Source organism: Echinops telfairi, unplaced genomic scaffold (genome assembly GCF_000313985.2).
Source record: "Echinops telfairi isolate 266 unplaced genomic scaffold, ASM31398v2 ScPeMD7_3533;HRSCAF=4204_0, whole genome shotgun sequence".
Taxonomy (NCBI): Eukaryota; Metazoa; Chordata; class Mammalia; order Afrosoricida; family Tenrecidae; genus Echinops; species Echinops telfairi.
Window position 1 is genome coordinate 63155177 of NW_022107431.1, and position 27806 is coordinate 63182982.

Sequence of the window (27806 nt, forward strand, 5' to 3'; positions counted from 1 at the left end):
TATGACTTGTTTTTCTAGTCCACCCTGACTAACACAAGGGCTTAAGAAGTATATAGTAAATTGTGAAAGGACCTGGAGTTAAACAACCAAAAAAGAAAGACATGCTTAGCATTTCTCAAGCTGAAAGAACTGAAGAAAATAGTCAAGTCTGGAGTTTCAATATTGAAGGATTCTGTGGGCAAAATATTGAATGATACAGGGAACATCACAATATGGTGGAAAGAGTACAGACACTGTACCAAAAAGACTTGATCAGAGACTAACTGTAATAGAAGTAGCATATGATCAAGAATTGATGGAACTGAAGGAAGAAGTACAAACTGCAATGAAGATATTGGTGGAAAACAAGGCTCCAAAAATTAGCAAAATGCCAATTGAGATATTTCAACAAATGGATACAACCTCATGAATGTCTTTGCCAAGAAATTTGGAAAATAGCTAACTGGACAACAAATTGGAAAACTTTATTTTTGCCCATTCCAAAGAAAGATGATTCAGTGGAATGGGAAAATTGCCAAACAATATCATTATTATTACATTTTGAATTATCTGCAGCAATGACATCATTCAGCAGTACATCTATGGCTAGTCGCCATAAATCACAACAGACTCAGAAGAGGATGTGGAACTAAGGGTATCGTTACTGACTTTCAGATGGAACATTCTCGAAAGCAGAACACCAGAAAAATGCTTCCCTGTGTTTTGTTGTCTTTGCAAACCCATTCATCATGTGAGTCATAATAAACTATGAATATCATTGAAAAGAATGGGATTCTAATACACTTAATTGTGTTTTTACAAATCTATACATAGATGGGATCATCTATATATAGACGGTTATACATCAACCATCAATGTTTAAAGATGCCTTCAGGGTGTAGTGTTTCATTAAAGTTTTAAAGATTACATCATAGTAGTGGTTCCATGGGTCATTCCGCCTCGGTGGCCCCAGAAAAACTGAATTTAATGAGGATTTGAAATTCCTGTATTTTCCTTCTTCTAGGATCCTTCTGTATAATATTTTATCAAAACTTTTAGCCTGGCACCATCCAATTCTTGTGTTCTCATAACAAAGGAAGCAGTTGCTTATGACGGCAGTTATAGACACAAATTACAGTTCCTCCTCTGATCCCTGACCCTACTTCCTCTGATGCTGCCAGCAAATAGAATCTGATCTTTGTACCTTGGGTGGCCATTTGCAAGCTTGTAATACACAAAAAGAACTAGGAGATAAGACAGAAACACAAAACAATATTAGATCGACATGGCATGTATCTCTTAAGTAGTATGTTTCATGTCAACTTGATGGTTTGTAATTAATTGACTTCTTATAGGTGTGAGATTTAATTCCTATACACCCTACATTCTTGAGATACATTCAAACACATACACTCGCACTTACACACTTATACTCACACTTGGGGCATCTTATATCATGTTCTAGGAAATTTTAAGTTCTCTGGAGGGAGCTCACATATTGCACTGCTAACCACAAGGTTCGGCAGCTCAAAATCATTACCCTCTATGGGCAAAAGATAAGGCTTACTACTACTATAAAGATTTACTGTCTCAGAAACCCACAGGGACAGTTCTACTCAGTCCTATAGGGTCTGTATGAGTTGGAATTGTCTCGATGGCCATTAGGTTGGTTTTTTTAGTGGGGGAGGGGGGTCCACATTATTATGCCTAGTAACCAATTTATTATTAATATATACAGATGAATATATCAAATGATAAATATTGTTTAGTCATTCCGGTTTCTGGATATACTACAAAAAGTTACAGGGTTATTGTTTATAAAGCTTTCCTCTAGTTCCTAAATGTTTCCTCCCCGCTCCCACTACCATGACTCGAATTCGATCTTGCAACTCTGGCTAGACCAGAGGAGGTACACTGGTACAGATAGGAACTGAAAATACAGGGAATCCAGGGCGGATGAGCCCTACAGGACCAGTGGTGTGAGCGGTGAAACAGGGAGGGTAAAGGGAGAATGGGTAGGAAAGAGGGAACCGATTACAAGGAACTGTGTGTGACCTCCTCCCTGGGGGACAGACAACCGAAAATTGGGTGAAGGGAGACATCGGACAGGGCAAGATATGACAAAATACCAATTTATAAACTATCAAGGGCTCATGAGGGAGGGGGGGTGGGGAGGGAGGGGAAAAATGAGGACCTAATGTCGGGTGTTTAAGTGGAGAGAAAATGTTTTGAGAATGATGTACAAATGCGCTTTACACAATTGATGTGTGTGTGGATTGCGATAACAGTTGTATGAGCCCCTAATAAAATGTTTTTTTTTTTTAAAAGCTATATATTTGTGAAATAATTATCCTAATTAAAGCCCTTCTGTGTGATTAAGCATTTGAAATAATGGTCTTTCTTATGTAATTCATGTTCAGTGATCACTATATTTAGGTTCCTGTTGAAAGGCAGGCACTTTAGAGAACACTGGTGTGAGGCAATATTGCAGAAAAGTACCAAAGATCTTTATAAAATGTGGCTAACATTATAGCATCAGGGGAACATAGTTCAAATAAATATTCTCAAGTTTCAGGGAAGCTTGTTTCTTGATCTTGATGTTTAGTGTGAATGTATTTGAATATTCAGTATACCCATCATAATTTTCTTAACTTCTCAAGTTTAATTCTCAGATATTCATGAATTTTACTTGTATTGCTTTAGGAAGGAGAGATATTGAAAGCCGTTTACTATCCAGGTATCTCAATGTTTCATATTATATATTGTACATGCTTTTACAGAATTTTACAAAAAATATTGACAAGTCTCAATATTATGTCTCACTGAGTCAAATACTTTTGAGCATTTTGTGTTTTTCTTCTGAGCTTCTTTCTGTGAAGCTATTTGTTTCATAGGATGTCTTCTTAAAAAAAAACCTAAAGAACATTTTGTGAAATAGGGAAGGTCTGCACTTCAGATCATCATTTTTGTATTCAACAATTTAGACAACTTATCAAACTTCCCAATAGCTTGCCCTGCTTCTTCACCTTCCCCCCCGTCTTTGCCCTCTTGAAGAATACTCTCTTCCCCTTCACCAAGTTAACACCTATAACTTCTAGCCTATTGCTTCCTATCTCTCTCTTCCCGTCCCACTCCTGGTAACCATCAGTGTCTTGTTTCTTGTGATATGAAAGATATTTATCCGTTTTTTTTTCTTTATAATAATGGTCTCATACAATATTTGTCCCTTTGCAATTGATTATCTTTACTTCATAAGGCGCCACAATTCCATTCCAAACTCTGGGGTGTTCAATTTATCCTTGTTCCACCGATGGGCATTGAGGTTGTTTCCGTCTTCTTATTGTGAATAGTGCTTTGATGAACATGGGTTTACATATATCTATTTGTGTTGACAGTTGTCACTTCTTCTACATATATGTGTCATGTGATAGGAGTGCTGATTCGTATGGCATTTCTATTCCCAGTGGCTTGAGGACTCGCCACACTACCCTCTACAGTTTTCCAGTCCCACTGCAGTCTAGGAGGGTTCCCAACGCTCGCAGCCCCACTAGCATTGGTGGTTTTCGAGGGGTTTGGTTTCATTAACTCTACTATCAATGCCAATATAAGATGGTATCTCCTTGTTGTTTTAATTCACACCTCTGGGTTGGCTAATGATCGAGAGCATTTTGCCAGATATTTGTTGGATGTATCATTGCCAAATTCTCCCAGTTTTTTAGATTCTATTTTTACTTTTTTGATGAAGTCTTCGGGTGCCCATACATTTTTTGTGTTTCCATTAGTCTGATAATATGTCTATGCCATGTACTGGGACCATTAAGTTAGTCTGTATCTTCTCATTAATTATCTTTATAGTTCTAGGGTTAGCATTTAGGTCTTTAATCCATCAGAGTTTTTCCTGTGAGGTATGGGCCATATTTCACTCTTTTACAAATGGAAATTCCATTTTAGCAGTGGTATTTATTAAAAAGACTCCCATTTGATGGATTTCAACCCTTGTCAAACATTGGTTATCTGTAGGTGGACGGATTCATTCCTGGGTTCGCTATTGTGTGCTGTTGTCTGTGTAGCTGTCATTGTACTAGTACCAGGCTGGTTTGACTGCATGACTGTGTAATGGTTTTTGAAACTGGAAAGTGTGAGGCCTTCTGTTTTGTTCTTAATGTGAAGCAGTGTCTTGCTTACATAGGATGCCTTTTTATTTAGTTTGTTATAAGAAATGTGTATTGAAATACACTATTTCAGGCATATATGGGTTAGCAGGACTTCAGGAAACTTGGAAAATGGTATTAAAAAATAATGGACGGGGACTGGCTGGACCAGACGAGGTACACTGGTACAGATAGGAACTGAAAATACAGGGAGTCCAGGATGGATGAGCCCTATAGGACCAGTGGTGTGAGTGGCAAAACAGGGAGGGTGGAGGGGGGTAGGAGAGAGGGAACCAATTGCATGGAACTGTGTGTGGCCTCCTCCCTGGGGGACGGACAACCGAGGAGTGGATGAAGGGAGAGGTCGGACAGGGCAAGATATGACAAAATACCCATTTGTAAACTATCAAGGGCTCATGCGGGAGGGGGGAGCGGGGAGGGAGGGGAAAAATGAGGACCTAATGTCGGGGGTTTGAATGGAGAGAAAATGTTTTGAGAAACGATGTACAAATGCGCTTTGCACAATTGATGTGTGTATGGATTGGGATAACAGCTGTATGAGCCCCTAATAAAATGTTAAAAAATAAAAAATAAAAAAAAATAATGGAATTTTTCCACAAACTTGTGGAAACCCTTCCATAGAAAAGTAGCTAGAATAGTCGAGTGCTCTTCACACTGATAGCATTGCCAATGATTAATTTATGCCTGATCTTGTTTCCACTGTATCCTACACCTGAAACCTCAATGCTACGAGTGTTTAGAATAAGTCCTAGACACCATTTTGTGAATGTTTCTCTATTAAATCTAAATATAAAAAATGTTTTTCTATTGTTTAAGTACAGCTACAATGTTATTATCATACTTATGCATTTTTTTTCTTTCGATGTATTTTGATTGCTTTAGGTTCAAATAAATTACCCCCATTGTGGCACCTGTGTTGTAAAGACGCACAACACGCTGGTGTGTCTTTCACATCCTCTCGATAAGTTTCTGCCTATGTTGCCCTTCTCTTCCTTCAGCTTTCATTGAGAAAGTCGCGCAATTTGTTCTATATTTTTGGCACGCTCTGGGTTTCTGATCGATTTCTATGTGGTGTTATTTTACCATTTTCTTCTGTGTCTTTTATTTCCTGAAAATTGGTAGGCTTTGTTTCATTTGAAATTATCTGTATGTAACTTGAGTGGATGAGAATGTTTGAAATTTAGAAATAATGTAAAACCATACTAATCAAGCATGAGTCTAGTCTCGTGTGTTATGTATTTTGATGATGACTGTTGTATTACACTGAGACAATGATTAGGATGCAGTGTTTCCTGTAATAAGTGATGCTGAAACAATAACTAGAACATTATAAAACGACTAAGCCTTTTGCTTTTTAAAGTTCTGAATCTCTTGGGGAAGACCGCTTTTCTTTTACTTATTTAAATAGAATATGTGCATGTTACTAGTTATTATTATTTTTGTGGTCTTATAACTATTAATATTTCAAAAGACTAAATTGTTTATTTGACTGTATATTTCTAATGGGGAAAAAAATGGCTGGGGGCATAGTTGCGAAGACTTCCTGGAAATATCCAACCATCTCACAGGAATGGTGCGCTGGGTTAAAAGACCACAGTTTTGTGGGACTTGCTTAGTCAATTGGCAGAACATAGATCATAAAAGTGTTTTACATTTGATTTGATGAACCTAAGGTCGTAAAAGCTTGTGAGTGGTCCTCCAAGATGTAACTATTGATTTTTATTCATCCAAAGCAAAAGAAATTAATGACCTAAAGGAACTAGTTCACAGGACTTATAACCCACATGTACCATGAACACCTGTAGCCTGAGATCAGAAGAACTAGATGGTGCCCAGTTATTACTACCGACCATACTGACAAGGCATATAATAGGAGCTCTTGGATAGAATGGGAAAGTAATATAGAACAATACTTAAATTCCTAAATAGGCCCAGTGGATTGGACTGATAAGGACTAGAGCAGGAGTTCACAACCTATGGGTCATGACCCCTTTGGGAGTTGAATGACCCTTTCACAGGGGTCGCTTGATTCCTAACAGTAGCAAAATTACAGTTAGGAAGTAGTAATGAAAATAATTTTATGGTTGGGAGGTCACCATAACACGGGGAATTGTGTTAAAGGGTCACGCATTAGGATGACTGAGAACCACTGGATTAGAGGGATCCCCAAGAGAATCACCCTAAGATACCCTTTGTAGTTGGAACTCCTAGAGGTTAGGTAACAGTGAAGTAATAGATTGGGTTCTAAAATAACCAGTATCACCCATAACCAGTATGCTCCCTAAAAAATCAACTATATAGACCAAATTGTCTACATTTACCCAAAAGCGAAGAGCAAGCAGGAAGGGGAAGCTAGATCAATGCAAACAGAATTGAAAGAATGAGAGTGCTGACACATTGTCAAAATCATAGCCAATTTATGACCAGGTTGTGGGAAAATACCTTTACAGTAACCTAATTTTTTTTCCTTTTGACAAAGCCTTTTTTAAAAAGATTATTTTATTGCAGCTGTTACAGCTCTTATAACAATCGATACATCGATTGTATCAAGTATATTTGTACATATGTTGCCATCATTATTTTCTAAACATTTACTTTCTATTTGAGCCCCTGGTATCAGCTCCTCTTTTTTCCCCTCTCACCCTTCCACCCTCATAACCTCTTGATAAGTTATAAATTATTATTTTCATATCTTACACCAACTGTTGTCACCCTTCCCCCACAGTTTTCTTATTCTCTCCCTCTGGGTGGGGGTGTGGTTATGTGTAGGTCATTGTGATCAGTTCTCCTGTCCTCCCTCCTCTCCCCACCTTTCCCCTACCCTCTGATGGTATCATTACTACCATTTCTGTTCCTGAGGAGTTTATCTGACTGGGATTCAGTATGTCGTGAGCTCTTATCAGTACCAGTGTATATGTTCCAGTCTAGCCCTAAGTAAAAGGCAGTACTGTGGTCATGATAATGGCGGGTGAGGAAGCCTCAAGGAACCAGAGGAATATGGTGTGTTTCATCGGAGCTATTATACTCCCTGGTTGACTCATCCCTTCCTTGTGACCCTTCTGTGAGGGGATGTCCCAATGTCTACAGATGGGCTTAGGGTCTCTATTCTGTCCCTCTCATTCTCAACAATAAGTTTGTTTGTTTTGAGTCTTCTGGTGCCTCTTACCTGATCCCGCCAATGCCTCATTATCGCACAGGCTGGTGTGCTTCTGTGTGGGCTTGTTGCTTCTCTGCTAGATGGCCGCTTGTTTAACTCAAGCCTTTAAGACCCCAGACACTATGTCTTTTAATAGCTGAGCACCATCAGCTTTCTTCACCACATTTTCTTGTGAACCCCTTTTGTCTTTAGCCATCCTGCTGGGATGATGAACATCCCAGAATGCTAGATTGCTGGAACAAAGTGTTCTTACATTGACAGAGGGCTTGAGCAGGGGCCCAAAGTCCATCCACTACCTCAATGTATTGCCATATGTACATAGGCCAAGACCTCAATTTGTATGATTTAATATATTTATATATGTACACATCTATGTTTATGCCACTATCCATACCTTTGTTCCCTAGATTGTTCTTCTGTTTCCTTTTAACTTCCTCCATCAGATTTGCCCTTCTTCTACCTCTTAGTAATTCCTCTCGGGTACATTGCTATTGCTCCAACACCCCCAGATCTCTGCGTCCTCCTAGTGGTTGATTTGAATTCCCTAGTTGTTCCCCTGCCTATGGTGTTGTTTGCTCACTGCTCACTTTCCCCACCACATCCTCTCCCTAAGACCCTCCAGAACTGTCAGTCCATTTGCTTTCCCCTCAGGCTTGCTTCCCCTGCCTGTCCTATATCGGTAGGCAAACCAACAATACTGGAGACAAAAAGAAAACAAAGACTGAATGAAAAGGGAAAAAATAAAAATAAAAGTAAATAACTAGCAAATAAAAAAGAAAATGCATACATAATAGGGGAACCTAAGTTTTTCTGTAAACTTTAGCCTAAATTATAGTAAGATATTTAGGGGGTGGGGAAGTAATGGAGAGTTCCGCATAAATTTGTCATGTTCATTTCACTTGGATGCCAGATTCCTAGGGAAGAGGATTTGGGGTTCTTTTTTAGAAGGAGTATAAAGCTTTGATCTGTTTTTGCTCTGATTTACACTGTGATGAGCACAAAATGTAATTATTTTTAGGATGCAATGTGCTTGGATGATTCACTATGTACATGAAGTCATGTAAATTTTGTCAATTGTTACAAAGATAATTCAGCGCATTCTTTTCCTCAACATACAATTAAAGCACATTGAAAAATTTGAAGTGCACTGAAATTTCTTCAGTGTTATTAAATATTTTATTCTTTGATCTTTGAATTCTATTATTATTTTTATCTACAAAATTACTTAGATATGTATTTGAGACTACAGATTGGGTTATCTTCCTCAACTTAATATATGAAATCCCCCCCCCCCTCTGATTTGGATGATGATTTTATATAAGGGGTATTTGAAAAATGTGTCTTTGTATATTTGTGTTACTACATGCTTCGTTGTGGGAGTTTTTCTTCATTCCAATGGAATTGTGGAAATGTCACCTAGAACTGAAGAAGGTATTTTTTATGAAAACTGTAAATATGGCATGAACATGTTTCCTCGGGGCTTTTGTCCATGGAAAGGGAAGGGTTTCCGTGCCCAACAAGGTGACTTAATAAGACCTGCAACCACCTCTGTGGGCAATAGGATTGAAAATGAATTTGGGGATAAACAGGAGAATTCCCCTTGGTAGAGTTTAAGGCACATAAAGGGAGCCAGGAGAACAGCGTACCGAGGTATAAATTAGCCAAGTGTTCCCACATTAGGTTTAAGGAGTGGGAAAGGCCAAGAATTTAGTATTTCTTCATAGAGTCTGGAACACTGTCAACTGAATCGAAGATATTTTAGTGTTTTCTTCTCTTTGTTGTTTTTTTTTTCCGTTTTCGTTTGCTGTTGAGTGAGCTCTGACCCACTGTGATTCTGTGGTGTTAAGAGTCATTGGAGGTGTCTGTGGATGGATTTGAAGCCACCAACCTTTCTGTTAAATGAGTGCATTATCATTGTACTACCCAGGGACAGTTCTTCAAATAACTTTCTTGAAATGCTCTTGACTTGCCGCCTAAAATTGCAGAGCCCAATGGGTGCATTAGTTTTATGAATGAATTCCCTGACACTGGGGAAACTAAGAGTGTTTCCTTTTCATCCTGAGAGCTTACTAAAATCACTTGTGCTCTTGGGAGTTTCATAAAATGATAGTCTGAATGCCTACTTTCTTGATTATTCTATCATAAATAGACTTTTCTATCATAAATAAATGCATCATTTCTTTGTTTCTGGCCTTTGAAAAAACGTAGCACTCTAGTATGGCTTTTATCTTAGCCGCTTTCATGAATACTTCACACTTGTGAAAGCTGGGGCGGGGTTTGGGGGCGGGATTTCATGGGCTTCTTTCTTGACACACATCAGAATACAGAACAAAAAAGCTGAGGGTCCAGAGACCAACTTCTTGCCAAATCTTTCACCTTTGTTGCGGTTACATGCCTTCCAGGGGCTCCAATTCAGAGACCCCAGTGTAACAGAATGAAGCACAGCACCAAGAGCTCTTCATCCTTACAGTTGTCCCTTTGTGTAGGCCCATTGTTGCCACCACTCTCCCAACCCAACCCATTTTGGGGTGTTACATTTTTACTTTTGGACACTGGATGGGACTAAGAGATGACCTGCCAGTATTTTACAATAGTAGCAGAAGGGATTTGACAGCCTTCCAACTTTTTAATGAAGTGTCGTTTCCCTTTTGAAAAGTAGTTCCTCCTATTTTTATCTTCTTTATGGGCATGTCTTCATTTTTGTATATTCAGTGGCAACATTGATCAATATCTATATATTGCTAGACCCTTACTTAAGATTCAGCTAGTACAGGAATGAGTGCCCACTGTATTTTCCTTAATGAGACTATGCAGAATGCCTATAAAATCAGAAGATCTCATAATACCCAATGTTCTTACTTTAAAATGACCATAGTGAGTCTGAAAGATCATTTAAAGTCTCCAGAACTCTGTAGTTTTATTAGGTTGGGAAAGAAGCCAGTAAAATAAATAGCATATTTATTGTTTTGTTTGCAAACGAGGCTGTGTATAAATTAACACCTTTCCCTAAAATAAAGATCATGATACATAGCCAAAATGCATCATGATACATAGCCAAAATTATAGTCTAGAAAAAGATTTCTCAAGTTTCAAATAGAGCTCCATAGCCTCATTTATATGATACATAACAAATTGAATCTCAAGGAATTATACATTGAAATGTCTTCTGTGGAAATATATATTATATGAAATTAGTATTGGCTACCCAAAAAAAACCCACCAAACTTCCCTGCCATCCATTTGATTGCAGCTCATAGTGACACTATAGGACAGAGTGGAATGTCTGTGGGTTTCTGAGACTGTAATCTTTACAGGAGTAAAAAGCCTCATCTGTCCCCTGTGGAACAGCAGCCAGTGGCTTCAAACTGTTAACCTTGTGGTTAGCAGCACAATTTGTAACCCACCATGTTACTGGGACTCAGTATTGACCTTCCAGTGTTCATTTATCTTTGAGATTGCTAATATATTAGCAACACACATGCATGTGTGTTCCTGGTATAGGGGGATGAGGCATTGTGAGGGACAGCAGGTAGGCCATAACTGGTGAATAAAGGATTCGAAAGGGCAAAAAAAAACTCTGTTGCTGTAAAGTTAAAGCTATTTCTACTGAAATAAGTTATGAGGCAGTCATCATTAAATTGAGGTAATGCCAACTCACTATGTGGTACTGCCCAGAGCTACTAACAGGAACACTTGGCTTGGCAGTTGGTGACTAGAAGCCAGCCTTGTTCACTCAAAACACTTCTTAGAAAATTCTTTGTTTTACTGCATGTAAGATTTGTTTTCCACTGCCCTTTCTTGGTTTTTTGACTTCTTGTTTACCATCAAGAGAGCTCTATTGAGATTTCCTGATCTCTCAGCATAGATTCCACACACCTGGTTAATAGGGCAAGACACATTTACCGAATTGTGTTCTATAGAGGTGCGTCCATATGTTAACAGCGTATCTCCTCAATTTGATAATCAAGTATTTTGAAGAAATGCTAGAATCAACCATTTGAAACTGACATTTTATATTCTAATGTCACCGTCTTCATTATGCTAAATCACTCATAACGGAGAAATCCGATGCTGTGCTTTTCTGAAATGTTTTGACCATGGTTTGTTGCTGCTGCTACCTGGTTTGGTCTTCCCTGAAGCATGCCTGCCATCCCAGGACTTACATACCCAACTTTTTCTTTAAGATTGTAATCACATGGGACAGCTCTAAGAACCTCTATGTGAGTTGTACATTGCCATGATAAGATCTCACTTTCTTATGTTGTGTTTGTTGGCAAAATCCCCGTTCTGGTGGACGCCATCCTTCTCGCTACCTCATGCTTGTACTTGAGCTGCATCTAGAGGATACACAACATGATCGCTGACCCAAAGTGGGTCCTTAGCCTTGCTCCACAGGGATATTACAGCTCCCTATCTATTCTCCCACCTGTTACATCTCCCACTCCTTTTCTTCTCACCCAAACTTTTCACAGTTCCTCCCCTATCCTCTCCTCTGAAACCTACTACCTACTTCACTGGGAGAAGGAAAAATAAAAAGCCAGTCAGAACACACTTCCTCATACGTGTCCATCTCCATGTCTATCCACTTTCCTGATCTATATAACATAGACTGTGCCTTCCTGTGTGTGTCACTGTGAGTCATGAACCCCTGCTCCTGCCTAAAGGGCCCTCGCTCTCCTGTACTTGTGTGTGCTCAGTCCCTCTCTCTCTGTTGGCTTGTTTCTCTCAGCAAACACACATGAGAAGTATTTATACCTTTTGATATGTTGTATCCCTTAGTCCGACAGCAGTGTCTTGCACATGGGAATTCATTATATGTTGCTTAAATAGTTGAGATACCGTTTTTCAAACCTTTATGTCGAGCTAATTTTAAGCGTAGAGAAAATTTCCAAAACAGAATAGAGAATTCCCATGTTCCTTCGCTCAGCACCTTCTAAATAGCTCCCAACTTAAGACAAAAAACGAAAGCCTCTTCTCAATGTCAAATAGCATCTTTCTGGTCTCCATTTTATAAACCAAGCCCATAGCAACCGAACCCGTTGCTGTCGAGTTGGCTATGACTGATGACACGCTCATGCATGACAGTAGAACTGCCCCGATGGTGTTCTTGGCTGCAGCTGTTACGGAAGCAGATTTGACTCTGAAGGAGACATGTTGTTTGTTGAGATGAGTAATACAGAGAATAATTTTGGTTAAGAGCCGTAAGTGCTAGATATGCATGTTGTTAAAGAGCCTTTTGGGAAAAAACATGTTGACTGGAGTATCCCTTGACGGACTGAGTGGGGGAAAGAAGGGAATTCTCTTATGCCTCGGCTCCGCCGTTCTGATGGGTGAGAGTATGCCTGTTGTGTGAGTGTGATCGAGCACCCTGTTCTGTGTGTTTGCCCTTAGGAATGCTGGAATATTTTAGCTTGCCAGCGTACCCACAGTCTAAGTTTATTTTTCCATCTATCTTTATGCATGGAAATTCCGAATTGCAATGATATTGAATCATTGGAGTTTTGCAGATTTTTTTTTTTAAGTGAGAGAAAGAAAACTGTTTGCTGGTGTCTACTCCATGTGATGACTTACCTAATAAAGATTTTCTAGGTATTAATGTGTTGGAACAGTAAACAATCCTTTGGTTTAGGAATGTTAGCATTTAAAAAAAATGGCTGGCTTATGTTAAAGAGAACTATATGTGCTCTTAATGTATTCACAATGTATAATTAACATTACTTTTCATTTTATTACTATTTTAAAATATATCCTGATAATTAGAATTTTAAATTTATGTGACCTACAGGTGTGAAGCATCTAGTCCACACATTCATCCGGTTGGCTGGTGTAAAGAACACAGAAGGACTCTTATTACTCCACCAGGTTTGAGGGTTGTTGTTTTTTATGTTTGTGTCTAAGACTTTACATACTTGAGGAAACGGCAGACTTTTTCTGCAGGGTCCAATATTTTAATATTTTAGGTTTTGCAGATGAAGTGCCCTCTGTCATAACAGCTCTCACTCAGACTCAGTTGTGACAGGAAAACAGCCATAGGCAACATGTGCATGTGTCCCAGTCAAGCTTTCTTCATCACAATTGGAGGCTGGCCCTCAGGTCAGAGTTTGCATTCCTTTGATCTCTCTTGAAGCATTTTAAGCACTGTTAATTCAGAAGTCTCAAATTTTGTCTTCTTGGACAATGAAGTTCTGTTTAAAGCGATCTTTCGATTCTCAACTTGAAATACATTTCTAGACTTTCCATTAGTTTACATTTAAATATATGGCGTACCCATAGAAGTGAATTGTCTAAAGGTCTGGCAAGCACTGACAGAGATGACGAGGACATTAGGTGCCATTGAATCAGCTCCCACTCACAGTGAACTCATGCACAGCACAATGAAAGCCCTGCCTGGTCCTGCACCATCTTCACAGTTGCTATGTTTGAGCCCACTGAGGCCTTTCTCCATCTAGTTTGACAAAGATATAGGGGACTGCATTTGGGAATGGAGAATTCTATTCTGGCAAAAGCACACTTCCTCCCATTGAAGTAAGAATTTTAAGATGTAAAATTTTACCAAGATTAGAACTTGCATCTTCTTTTTCTTCGGATATGACTCCAGATCCTAACATAGATTTTTGCACCTGTGTGCTAGGCCTTCCTCTCTGTTCTCTGAAATTTCCAGGCTCTTCACCAACCTGCCTCTGGCCGTAGAATCTTCTCGGCTTACTTACTTTCTCTTTGACAGGTAACAGTATACCTGCTGTCAGATAGGATGTTTTCTCTCATTTTGAGCTTTCTTTTCAGATGTTAAAAAGCAGTTTCTGTGGCTTCATTACAATCAACACTGTTTAGTTTTTTTTAGCACATTGCTGTTTAAGGTGCCGTGGTTACTACTGATACAAGAGGGCAGGGTTAGCATTAGCATAAAGCAAAGAGTGCTGGATGTGCTTGTTCGGCGGAACTCGTGTGTGAGTAATCAAGAGTGTCATGATTGCAGGAAAGGAGGACGGTTGCACTTTTCACACGTTAGGGGTCTGAGAGTCGTTTTGTAGGTGTACTTGCAGAAACAACTGAGTTTGGAGATTCAGAATCTTGCCTCATTCCGTTCTAACAGCTGGTTTCGTTTTTAGACGTGGCCCCCTGCCTGTGAAACCAGCCATTCGTGTGAGGTTCATGGCTAAGTCTCGCCCACTTTCAGAGTTTTCTCATATGCGAAGGGAAAGAAATGTTGGTGCTGATTAATCGGCAGGGTTGTTTTGGAAGCCTAAGAGAGCTTTTACATAAACCCTGAAGTATTAAGTAAAGGCAAGATACTGTCAAGGGTTTCGTGGCTAAGAAATGATGGTGCACTGAGACCAAATTGCCTGGAAGATCTAGTTAGCACCCCCACCCCCTCCGTGTGCTGCAGCTTGCGCATGTTGGAGCTAATGAATTTGATTGCATGTTCCACTTCTACCATATAAACTCCTGTGAGGATTCTTGTGTTGTTAGGTGCTGTCCCCTTGTCGCTGACTCCTAGTAACAGCCCCAAGTACAGAACACCACGCTGCTGGTATGAATCCCTTCTTGGCCCTCAGCACTAGTTTTGGCCATAGTCAGGGGTATGGTATGTGGTAATCAGCAGGCGCTGTGCTCGACCCCCGGGAAGCCGTGGTCTGAGGGCCTTTATTGCTGACATCTGTGTGGGGGACGCTCACCAAGTCATCTGCTTCTTTTCATGAATTTTTATAATTCAGAAGAAAACATCTCTGTATGAAAGCTTAAGGAAAATAACAAAATAGTGTTTTTGAGTACCACAGAATGAGGTATGCATACTCTTTGGCTACATAATGAAAGTAATGCCCTTTTCTCCACCCCCCCTTGCCACTGAGCCCTTGCAGCTGTCTTCTGAGCATGCCCACCCCGCTCTGAAAGGAAGGAGCCGATCCCTCGGCTCTCTAGGCAACTATCTTCCTCTCATTGCTGCCACTCTAGGGACCTGTCCCTGGACCAGTGCCATGTTTGTATTCACTCTCAACTTGTAGCCTAGTCCTCTTTTTCTTATTATTTTGAATTATCTATAATACATGCTTGTTTTTAAAAATTGAGTGAAAATAGAAATAGTCACTTTTACCCCTGCTAATAGTCTGTCCTTGTATCCTCTAGGAAAAAAACCTTTTGCTCACGTGTATACCTATATGTCATGTTTTATTTACTAATAATGATTTAATGGAAATTATGCAAGGTGCACTTCTTTAAAAACCTATTGAAATATATTTGTATTCATGGAAGTATGTGTGCCTCTACTTTTTAAAATTTGTATTTTGAAACCATTTCAAATGGAGAAAAAAATTGTTCAGGATAGCACAGAACTCTGTACATTCTTGATCCAAAGACTCATTCACATTCTGTCATTTGCGTCATGGTGACATTTAGGGAAAAGGATCCCAGCCAGGATCGTAGCCGTCAGCCTCTTGGAGTGCTACTCACCTTGATGCTCTGCTGAGCATCTGCTGAGACCTTGGTATTTTTGAGGACAACTGACTAGTCGTTTGTAGAATGTGACTTCATTTGGTATGATTGATGTTTCCTAATGATTACAGGAGGTCATGCATGTGGGGCAGGCGCATTAATGTCATGCTCTTGTAGCATCCTCTCGGGTAGCACCTGATGGCAATTTGGCTCTTTGCTGACTGATTCTTTAACACCACTTCTCCAAGATGGTGTCTGCCAACTTCCTGTACTACCCAAGGGGCTTCAAAAGAGTTCAGGGGAAAATAAAGTAAGAGATAAAGCAATTTGTCCATAAACTTTTTGAAACCCCCTCCTAGAATTCTTTTCCTCCTCTTTGATTAATAAGTGTTATATGGATATATAACCCTGAGATTGCATAAATATATGTTCTCATCCAAATTCACTCACTAGGTTTAACATCTGCTGAAGTTTCTAATATGAATAATTATTACTCTGACAGTTGCTTAATGGTAATTTTTCTAATTCTATGATTATTTTTACATTTGTTAGCAGGCATTCTTTTAGAGAGAATAAATTTCTCTTCTTCCCATTTACTTATTCCATTAGTTTACTTAGGTCGCTGTGAACTCACAGATTCCTGTTTTCATCAATGAGTTATAAACTCACTACTACATAATTAATTTTTATGTCCAGATTGAGATTTGGACAGTGGGACTTGATTTTAATCACCTTTCTGCATAATCTTAATATGCTTTGAATTTTCCTGTCACAACATGGCTTATTTACTGCTTTCCCTGACACAAGTCCAAGGATCTGCCATTCTCTCTGGTGGCAAGTAATGTTTAGCAACTAAGATCTGGGCGCTTGGTGCAGTCATTGCTGTTACAGTGTTATTGCTATAGACCCTCTTAGTAGATATAGTTAGAAACCATATTGTGTAATTACATACAGAAATCTATATTACTGCATATCTGTGTGTGTGGAAAACCATGAATGTAGTCACTTAGCTTCATTAGGAACCCAGCCCCCCCCCTCCCCGGTTTGTTCTCATTTTTCTGCTTTCATACTTAAATACCTCTACTGACAGTCAGTGGGAAACCTGTTTCCATGGCCTCCAGTATATGTATGTATTTTCTCAGTCCCTTTTCTTTAGCCAGTTGTCCCACTCCATTGGGTCCCTACCTAGGGCTGCCATTAATTCTTCATTGTGCCTACCTGTTGGAATTTTGGAATTCAGGAAACAGAAGAGAAAGAAGGAAGGATGGTTAGTTTTACACATCCTGTTATTACTGTTCAGAAATTTTTGTTGCCGTAGTGGAACATTGTGATAGTACATATAAGAATCTGCCAACTTTTTAATAAATCCTTAGGATCTCATATGCACTGTGTAATTTTTTGCAGGGAGCCCTGGTGGTGGGCAAGTGTATTACATGTTGGGTTTCTAATTGCAAGATCAGCATTTCAAAACCACTAGCTGCTCCAAAGGAGGATAGGCTTTCTACTCAATGAAGATTTACAGTCTTGGAAATAAACAGGGCAATTCTATAAAGTTGATATGACTCAATAGCAGTGAGATGCATTTCTTAACACATTTGATGATCATTTACCTGAAATCCATATTTGCATTTACAAATTGGTGTTCCATCTTTGTACACATAGGTATGCACATGTTTTAATTAGTTCACTTAAAATTGCTACACTTTAAGGTACATGTGGTTTCATTTTGTTTCCTATATTGTGTTATAAGACGATGATTACTTAAAAATATAAGTGATCTATATGCTCTGTGTGTGAGACATCAGTACATACTCCAAACTCAGTGTCCAGTCGCAGTAATTCTAGCTTTCAATGACCCTCTAGGGCAGAATAGAACTTAGAGTTTCCAAGACTAAATCTTTAGGAGAGTAGAAAGCCTCAGCTTTCTCCTGTGGAGCACCTGGTGGCTTCAAACTGCAGACCTTGTGGTTCACAGCACAGTGCATAACCCACTATGCCATCACAGTTCCCAAAACTTCATGGAAAGATTCTATGGTACATACACATATTTAAATTTTTCACTTAAAAAATAACCGAGACTTCATGTTCCAGGTGAAAACAGTTTTTTTATTATGAATATTTCAGAATGTTCAACTGATGTTAATTCTTATGTGGATATTATGAAGTTTCTAGCTTCTAATGGTAAAAATACCTCAACATTTTTGCAGGTCATTTTAAGATTCTCATAATCATTTTGTTTAAATGCTTACAATTTACACTTTTTTCTTTCTATTTTAGGTTACCCAAATGTGAAACATTTTTCTTGGGATAAATACTTAGAAGATTCCAATTCTTTACCTGCTCCTGCAAGAGCGTTCAAAGTGGTGAGATGATACATTTCACAGTATTTGGTTGATTTGTGCTGCAGTTCTCGTTCCTTTAGTGAGAATAGAAAAGTAATTACTGGTGAGGCAGAAATAGGAATGGCGGGGAAACAGAGGTCAAGTAAAATGTTTGTGATTTTTTTACAATTCTGATAATCATATTTTGCCATAGTCTCTATTATGACATCCTTAAAAATACTTTCATTTAGATGGTAAGGTTTTCTTGGAAAATAATATCAAGATGGTACATGGGCTAAGTTATTGTCATTTGACAAAAAAACCTCTCTTTCTCCAGCTATTCTGGAAGCACAGTACAGGATAGGGATTTCTTAATCTTAAAATAAATTTTCTCATTCCTTTGGGATTTTTAATGGCAAGCCGAAAGGCTGATTTTTGTTATACGTCTGTTAAACCTTGTGTTTAATTACCAGCCTGCTCATCCATCTGCTTCTATTAGAGCACCTTGTCAATCCAGGACCATTGTTTTTTGCACACGACTTAGTGCAATTTGAAGTACACATTATTTTTTGTACAAGGAGAGGATCAGTAATGAAATGGTTTTTTTTTCCTTTTCAAATAGCTCACTTTATAATACTTATTTTCCCACGAATTTGAAGGTCAAGAAAAATGTATTAAAATTTTGAGATTTTAAAATATGATATAATCCGTCTACCAAAAATAACACTTTCATTAACTGATTCTTTTGAGTAAAAATAAACTAATATTTAAATAATTATAAAACCTAAGCCCAAATTTAGAAGAAAAAGCATCAGAATGTTTCCCCAAAAAGTAATATTACATAAATAAAAGCCACAACAAAGATTGTTCATGGATTCGAGAGTAAACCCCAGATTCTAAAATGAATACTTTTGAGAATTAGGTCTTTTTTTTATATATATAAGGAACTCTATTTTTTCCCATTTGAGAGTTCTACCACTATTATAACAATCCATAGTTCAATTAGATCAAGCATGATTGTATAACTATTGCCACCATCATTTTCAAAACATTTTCTTTCTTCTTGCACTCTTTGGTATCAGCTCCCCTTTATCCATGCCCTCCCCCACCCTACCACCCCAAAACCGTTGTTCTTATATTAAATATTATTAAGATTGTTATCCCCCCCATCCCCTGCCATATCTTACTCCATCCAATGTATCTGTTTACCTACCATTCTGTTATTCATTCCGCTCGAGTGGGATTATATAGTTATCATTGCTATCAGTTCCCCCTTTTCTCCCCTCTTTGTGTATCCTCGGAATCATTACTCCCATTACAACAATAATTAGGTCACTTTAACAAATAGACTCATCTATAAATCATGGCACATATAGCTGGTCCACAAAGTAGTTAATATACAGGATTCACTAAAGATGTTTTGTACCCTCAAGGATGTGATGATAATCCCCCTTCCTACCCATCGTACCCAGAGTCGATATATAGGGCCTGCTTGAGGTGTCGCTATAATTCAGGATAAAGTCATACTGACTGTAAAAGTGGGAGGAATCAATTTGTAAAGAGTGACTTCAGCCTTCAGAGAGACAAGATACTCTGGTAAATATGTGGCTGAGATCAGCATGTTAGCCAGGGTCAAAGTAGAAAAACTTTTATTATAATTTACTTTGTTATATGACATGAAACTGATGTGAAGAAAAGAGTGTGCTATTTAACAGAATGGAAATATTCGCTAGAATGCTTAAAAACAGGCCAAGGAAGAATGATTTATTGGTATTTATTAAGCATTGTCCAAAGGAGAATTCCAACAATGAAAAACAATAAATAATCCTTGGGTGCCATCGAGTAGATTCTGAAAACAACCCCATGTGCCAGAATAGAACTTCCCCATCGAGTTTAGCCAGCTGCAGTCTTTATGGGCACAGCCTTTTGGATATTTCTCCCCAGAGCTGCTGGATGGATTTGAATTATTGACTGTTTATTTGGCAGCCAAGAGTGTAAACATTTTGTCACCAGGACTCCTTGAATATCATTAAACCAAATCAAGTGCCATTGAGTGGGTTCTTAATCATAGGAATGCTATATGGCAAAGTAGAACTGTTCCACGAGGTTTCCAGGACTGGAATCTTTAGGAAGCAAACTGCCCTCTCTTTTCCCCCAGAGAGCAGCTACAGACCTCTCAGATGGTGCCCGAACCCTTAAAACACTGTGCCCAGGCCCTAGAGAAGTTCCTTTTTCTTAAGGACTGGGCTAATTCTTCAAAAATCCTCCCTCACATCAACTCATGTTCTTCTGTGGATCTCCAGTTTACTAAGGAAGGTTTGAGTCACTAACGTGCAGCTTCCAACGTCTCCTGTGACTGGCAAGAGAGGCCAAGGCGGGTTTCAGCCATTAAAGTAATCTAATCAATTCTTGTTGGTTTAGATAGCAGGTCAGACTTCAAAAGCCTGGTCCATTCTTCCATCTTCAGTATGATCACATCAAGTTTATCGGTCTATGAAAGGGAGGACAGTACTTTTAAATGCCCTTCTAGTGTGAAACCAGGTTACATCTCCTTCATGAGATTTTTAACTGACTGTCTAACGTGGATGTAGTCTAATACAAAACAGCGCTGCAGTCCACCTTGCTTTGAATGGGTAGAATTGCTTCAGATGGGTCTACATATCGAGTGTCATAAGCTCGGATTTCTCTAGTTTGGCCTCTGAGATGCTTATCTGCTCTGCCTCTGACAGAACCTTCTCACTTAATTTTCAGAGACACAATTTCATTTTGCCCCATTTTACAGAGGCGGAGCCACCAACTCACTGGTTTTTATTTTTTTATTACTATGCAGTCCGTTTGCCTCCCATTGCATGTCCTTCCTCAGTGGTTCACGGGTGTCTGCTGAGTACCGAGGAAGCTGTGGGCTCCTTCCTCACTCCTGCACCTGCAGGAGTTGTTTCAGCTGTGTGTTTCTATTGCTCATTTTCTTTGTTTTACAGGCATGCTTTACCATTTCTAATCTTGATGTCTCCTCTCAGTCACATTAAAATTCTTCTCTCTTAAAAACAGTTTTCTTGCTTGTTGATCTTATGCCAAGATGCCTCCAACCCCTTTGGAAGGTTTCTTGTGTTACTTTTGGTTAAACAAACAAACACAGCTTTTAAAATCTCATCTTAAGGCCTTCTGCTTCAACCTTCCTTGTTTGCTTTTGTCACTAGGTGCCTGGCTGATGCCGGCTCCTACGGCCCTGTGCGCGTGTGGGTTGGGAGTGTGCTTTTTGATGGGAGGGTGAAGGCCAGAGCCACTGGCCTCTTGAGAGTTCTGATAGGCTGTTTCTCTAAATAGCTCCTCTTTTTTTTTTTCTGTCCTTGTGCCCATGAGCCCACTTTTTGTACTAGCTCTTCCTTTAAACTTCGGTGTATACGCTTTTCTGTTATGGCAGAAACCTCCACATGGATTCCAGAAGAAAATGAGACTGGAGGCCGTAGACAAAAGAAATCCCATGTTTATTAGAGTAGCCACTGTTGCAGACACGGATGATCACCGAATCAAAGTAAGTATTCTCTGTAGTGGTTGCTTTTGTTTTGTCTGTTGTTGCAAAGACAAATCTTGGATGGAAAGGTTTACAGAGATTGAACTCATGAAGTCTTAAAATTAAATTAGTAAAAGCATAGGAATGTGGGAATTAAACTGGCAGCTCAGTTTTTGTAAATTAGTGTTCATCTAGCCCTCTTTTTTCTTTTCCTTTTGTTTAAGAAGTTTACCCTATAATCATGACTGACATAATATTTTGAGTGCAAGTTTAGGGAAAGACTCAATACTGTAAAAGCATATTTTGTTCAGAAAAAATGTATCCGATTCTCTGATTTTTACTGCCTAGAAAAAAAAATGAGGGGTTACCATTATTGTGAACTGTGTTATGCATTTGTGTGAAAAATATTCTATGTTAATATAAGAGTGAAGATGAAAAATTCTATAAATTTAGTTTTATTAGCAATTGAATTAAAACTAACTGTCTAGAAGTCAGGTACCGCTCATCAAGTGAGCAAATATTTGCAACGTTGTGTTCTGTTAGTCTTCTTTAAGTATCAAGTGCAATGTCGTAGACAACTTCCAGGCTCATGCATTAATTTCACTTTCAAACCACAGTAATACTCACTATGTTTATTCATACAGTGATTTGGAATTTCCACTAGAGATAATGGTTCATAAGAAAAGCAAAATGTTAGATTTACATAGTATTATCAGTGTTCTCACAGATTTCATATTTATAACAGTAAGGTAATTTTTTGTAAATAATTCAAGGCCATTATTCGCAATGATACATTGTCTTGTTAATCGTCCTTTGTTGTTGTTAGCTCTGTTGAGTCCCTTCACACTCTGAGAACCTCCACATGACAAGATACAACTACTTTCTGAGAGATTTCTTGGCTGCGGTCTTTAATGAAACAGATCACCAAGTCTTTTCACTTAGAGCCACTGGGTGAGCTTGAAACTGCGGCCTTTAGGTTAGCATCCAAGCATTTAGCCTTTGTTGCTCTATCAGGACTCTTTGTATACTGGCCTCCAAAAGCCAAACTACTTAACCATCAAGTTGATTCTGACCAACAGTCCATTAATCTAGTTGGCAGTTATGCATGTCATAAAAAGGCATTGTATTTTAGAACTAGAAATATATATTTTTGAAATATGCTTTCCCCAAAATAGGTGATACTGCTGTGGGGAGAGGGGCAGCATGCTGGATGCTGCAAAAGCAAATACAGTGCCTACATTTTATCCTGTATTATGAGCTAGAGAGCACAAAATGTTTTCATTGCCAGGGGCACTGAGTAATTGTTTTTCTGAAAGTGGGGCAGAGATAGAAGAGAAAATTATTTTTTTCTGAAAAGAAAGCAGAAATGGAAGAGCCAATCTTGTCCCTCACAACAATCTAAAAAATATTTGAGTCATACAAATATTTTTACAAATAAGAGAAATTTAAAGTAATATTATAAATTAAACTATGATAGTGTTCTTTTTATTTCCAAGTTTCCATCAGAGCCACATGTACAAACCCACTGAGCCGCATATGGCTCTAGCACTGCAGCTTGGCAACTCCTGATCTAGACTAATAGTCAGGGAAATCGTAGACTTAAGCGAGATATTGTTATAAGTCAAACGGAGCAGGCTTGAATGGAAAATACTGGTTTGGTGTTTGCTACTTGGAAAACATTCAGTATACTGCTGGTAGGAATGTAAAGCTGTCTCAGCCATTCTGAACAACAGTTTGGCCTGAGGCATCAAAAGTCATAGAATGTTGTTTCCCCTTTAGTTCAAGTATTTCAGGCCGAAGAATTTATGTTAAAGGAAAAAATCAAAGGGAATAGTCAAATTAAGTGTACTTTCCAAGCTGTCTTTGATGCCTGTGGGTTTGTACCTCTCTGCTTGGGTTCCAAGTTAAAAGCCCTAAGGAAAATCCAGGAATGATATTTGCAGTATTTATCATTGAGATCAAGCACATTAGGAGAGGAGTGAAATAAATTGTTATCTGTCTATATAATGTTAGAATTAAAACATTCTAAAAGAATGTTAAATATACATAAGTGAAAATTTCAGGTTTAGTATTATGTATCATAACTTTTTTTTTTTTTAATACACACCAACCTCACTTAACAGCATGGTTAGGATTCAAAGACCAGGTAGTTTTATGAAAAGCAACATTAAGTGGAAATGGAAGCAGACAGACCACCACTACATGCACACACAACAAGCAAACCTCTTGGTACTGTAGTCCAGTCGACAGAACACATCACCTCAATAGCCCGCGTTTCACATCACACCTCAGTGTTCAGATGTATTTAATGTGCAAAACGGCCAGTAGATTTTTTACTTTTGTAATAATGTGAAATGTCAGTTAACCAGGAAGTTGCTGAGAAAGGAGTAGGTACTGATAAGGAGTACCTTACATGTGTAAATAATTCTGAAAAGACACATATCAAAGGACCAGCCATGCTATCCTTGTAGGCCTGGAATTGCAAGTGGTTTGAGTTTACTTGTCATTTCATTTTGTTCTTAATTACTTTTTTTCTGGCTTCAGGAACCTGAGGGGCTTCAGAAAGTGCCCTGGAAAGTGAAATGAAAAGATAATGGAATTTTTCCACACACTTTTTGAGCCCCCTAATACCCTATTTTGTGGAGAAATAGATTTATTTCTTGATTTACATGTGAGGAAATAATGGCCCATAGAATGAGTATAGTGGCCGAGTTCCATTAGTTGGTGGCAAAGTTTACTACATCCCACCTCTTTGTTCCCCTTCTTGAATTTCTCCTACGTACCATTCTAGTGCAACCTTAATAGCCAAGAAAGAATAGGCAGTGAAATGGACAGTTGACAGTCATCTTTTTATAACTCCCAGAATGAGTTTCGTAGCTAACGGTGAACTATTATTGAAGGAACTATCTGACGAAATTTGCAAAAGGTCAGTGAGTAATTCAGTTTCAGGTGAGGATGATTCAGTTTCAGGATTCATCAGAGTGTGAGAATGTATATAAATAAAAAGTTTTCAACAAGTTCTTCTGATAATAAGGGGTACTGTGTACAATGTATCATGTTTTGCCTGCTTTGCTTTTTTGGGATGTTGTGTTATTTGGGTAGATTAAGATTTTAAGTTTCTCAGGAGTACAATCAACTTTTAAGTTAAAATCAGTTTTAAAATTAAATGTGTCCCTACTTTCTGCTCCTGCAGTTCAAAATTCAAAGATGTTTGTACATTTTTCAGATGTTCATAAAGGTCTTTGAAGAAAACTCGTAATGTTTTTGTTCTCTGTGTTAGTCTGGGTAGACTAGAGAAACAAATTTCATAGATACTCCTGTGTACATGAAAGAGCTTTATTTAAAGAGTAATTGTATATTAAGAAAACATCCCAGCCCAGTCCAGATTAAGTCCAATATTAGCCCATATGCCCATTACCAGTCTATAAATTCCTCTTCAGACTCACGTAGCACATGCAATGACGCTGAATGCAGGAAGGTCACTGGCTGGTGGGTGGAAACTCATTGGATCCAGTGGTGGTGGAAGCATCTCAGCGCTGGCATGGGTCTCCAGTTGGCTCCTCCAGCTTCATCAGCATAGCTCCATGTGGCTTGTCAAAAGGGGAATGTCTCACAGGGAGATGAAGCAGAGGGTATGTGTGTGTCCCACCTCCAGGGAGGAAGGCAGGAGTTCCCAGAATCCTCAGGAGAAGGCCATGCCCACACAGAGGTGTCATTGGCTATGACCTGATAGACAGCTAGACTCCAGTCCTTCTCAAGTTGACAGGAGATTATGTAACTGCCACACGCTCTTCTCGTGCTTTTATTGTCAGCTGCTCTCATATTAGAAAATAGCAGAGACTTTGCCCATAAATCATTACACTTCTTGGTGTAAAAATAAAACTGCACACCTCCTCAACCTCCAGCCTGATTTTCAAGAGGCAACCAGCGTGGACCATTGGGAAAGTTGTGACATTTGATCCCAGTTTCCTCCATAATGTTCACCCACTGCTGTTTCTCAATTCATTCATTTCATGCAGGGTTTTTTTAACTTCCCATTACTGTGGTTCTGGTTTTATATCTTATCACTCACCCTTTGCCTTTATCTTTTTATTGGTTATTTTACATGTGTGTTTTTTAAACTAACTCTTCACTGTTTACCTTATTATAAATATATCAAAGTTATTCACTTCTCAGGAGCTTAGTCTTTCATAGTGGTGTTTTATTTTTCCTGGACTCTATTTTTTGGGGATTTGGGGTTATTTTGATGGGGGTGGTACTTTGATTTATTTAAATGGTTATCTCTGTGAACTATTTCAGTCAATTTGCTATAAGCTTAAGTATATTTTAAAATATTCTTCCTGTATCTTTTTTTTTCTTTCTTTTATCCATGAACTTAATTCCCTACAGTTCAACAGGCACCTATCTCAAGAAGTGTGGCTATACTTAGTCTAAGCTTAACACAGATCTTTTATCCTAAAACTTTTCATTGCTAAAAAACTCGATTTTGTCTTTCCTGGATCCCATACAGTTTTCCTTAGTTTGAAAAAAAGTTTTTTTTGTTTTTCATTTTGCAGAAACATACCTTTTGCATCTTCATAAGACTGTATGAGAAGCAAGTTTTTGTTTATTGTACATCAGAAAATCTTCTGGCCTTAAATTTGATTCATCCTATGACTAGGGATTTAATACTAGGTAGGGACAATAGCTTTTGAGAAAGGAAAGCATATGTTCTGCTAACTTTCCCCATCAGGTGGGGAAAGGTAAGGCATGGTAAGGCCACTCAAATTCCTTATTTGGGGGTGATGTACTTTCTCTCTCTAGCAGCTACTGGGACCGTGTTTCTGTGTCTGGTGATCTGATGTTTCACAATGACGTGTCTTGCTGTTGGGATCTTTTCACTATGAAGTTTCATCCTCTCCAGTTTGAGGAATTTTCTTATGTGATTATTTGGCTAATTTCCAAAACGGAAATACGTGGCTGGCATTTGCTAATTTTTCCCCCTTTCTGGAATTCCTCTCTCCCAGTGAACCTCTAGATTATCATTTCTCAACCTGTGGGTCACAACCCCTTTGGGGATCGAACCACCCTTTTACAAGGTTCACCTGATTCATAACAGTAGCAAAATGACAGTTATGAAGTAGCAACTAAAATAATTTTATGGTTGGGGGTCACCACAACATGAGGAACTGTATTAAAGGGTCACGACATTAGGAAGGTTGAGAACCACAACTCCAGATGAATAACCCTGGTTTTCTTACATTTTGTTTCTTTTTATGTATTTTTTCTGTTATTTAATTCTACTTTCTTGGAGAATTCTACACCTTCCAAAATTCATATTGTATTTATAACTAAAATTGTGATATTTAAATTTTTTTTAATTCACCTCCCTCTTTTGTACCCTATAATGCTATTTTGTATTTCTTTTTTTTTTTTTTGCTTATTTCTATTTCTTCCACATTTTTCTCTGCTAATTAGTTTGACCTCTGATTTCCTATTGGGAGATGCTTCTTCGATCTCAGGCATTTCTTACTGGTATTCACATTAAGAAAGGGCATTTTAAGTAAGTTCTCCTGAGAGCCTCATTTTCCTTCTGTTACTCTATTTTCCCGGATTATTACTCAGTATGTTAAGGTGTAAGGGTTAGTGGTTTCGGAGTTGGAGATTACCAGTGAATGGTTAGAGAGTTCAGTGCCAAAAGTTATTTTTGTGTGTTGAAATATAGCCTATAACTTTTGAAATACTTATGAGCTATTGTATTTATGACATATTTGGAATCTTTTATGTAAAACATTAATTTATGATAATGAGAAGAATTTGTATTTCTTCCCTTTGGAAGCTGCCTATTGTTCACATGTTGATCGTAATTTGTTATGATCCTCTGAGTTGACTGTCTTTGTACAGTCAGTAAAACACAGGTAAACACCTTTCTGTTTTTCTCTACTTTCAGCCAAGATCCATCTGAAGGTAGTAAGAAGATCTCTTGCCTCATATCCTCTTCTGAATCTAGTTTGAGTATCAATTGAACTGCAGTTTCCTGCTGATACTGCAACCATATTTTAATTAACTTCAGTAAAATGCATGTGATTTAATGATATTGTTTGATCATTAAGGCATTCTGTTGGAGCTCCTCTCACTCAGATGAGCACATATATTGATCTGTTCCAGTTGCTAGGCCTGGTAGCTATCTTTCAAATTTCTTGGCACAGATGGGAATTGTGTTAGACAGGGCTCTCTAGGGAAACAAAACCAGGACA

The 27806-nt window shown here is 38.5% G+C and overlaps 1 protein-coding gene across 1 annotated transcript in view; it reads left to right on the forward strand.

The window, feature by feature from the left end:
• The window catches only part of L3MBTL3 (L3MBTL histone methyl-lysine binding protein 3), a 128551-nt gene that overhangs the window by 51077 nt on the left and 49668 nt on the right, over positions 1-27806 (forward strand). Inside the window, exons 14-16 of the mRNA XM_004702064.2 lie at positions 13094-13170; positions 18016-18101; positions 21481-21591. Coding sequence (XP_004702121.1) covers positions 13094-13170; positions 18016-18101; positions 21481-21591 — 274 coding nt within the window. The remainder of the gene's footprint in view (positions 1-13093; positions 13171-18015; positions 18102-21480; positions 21592-27806) is intronic.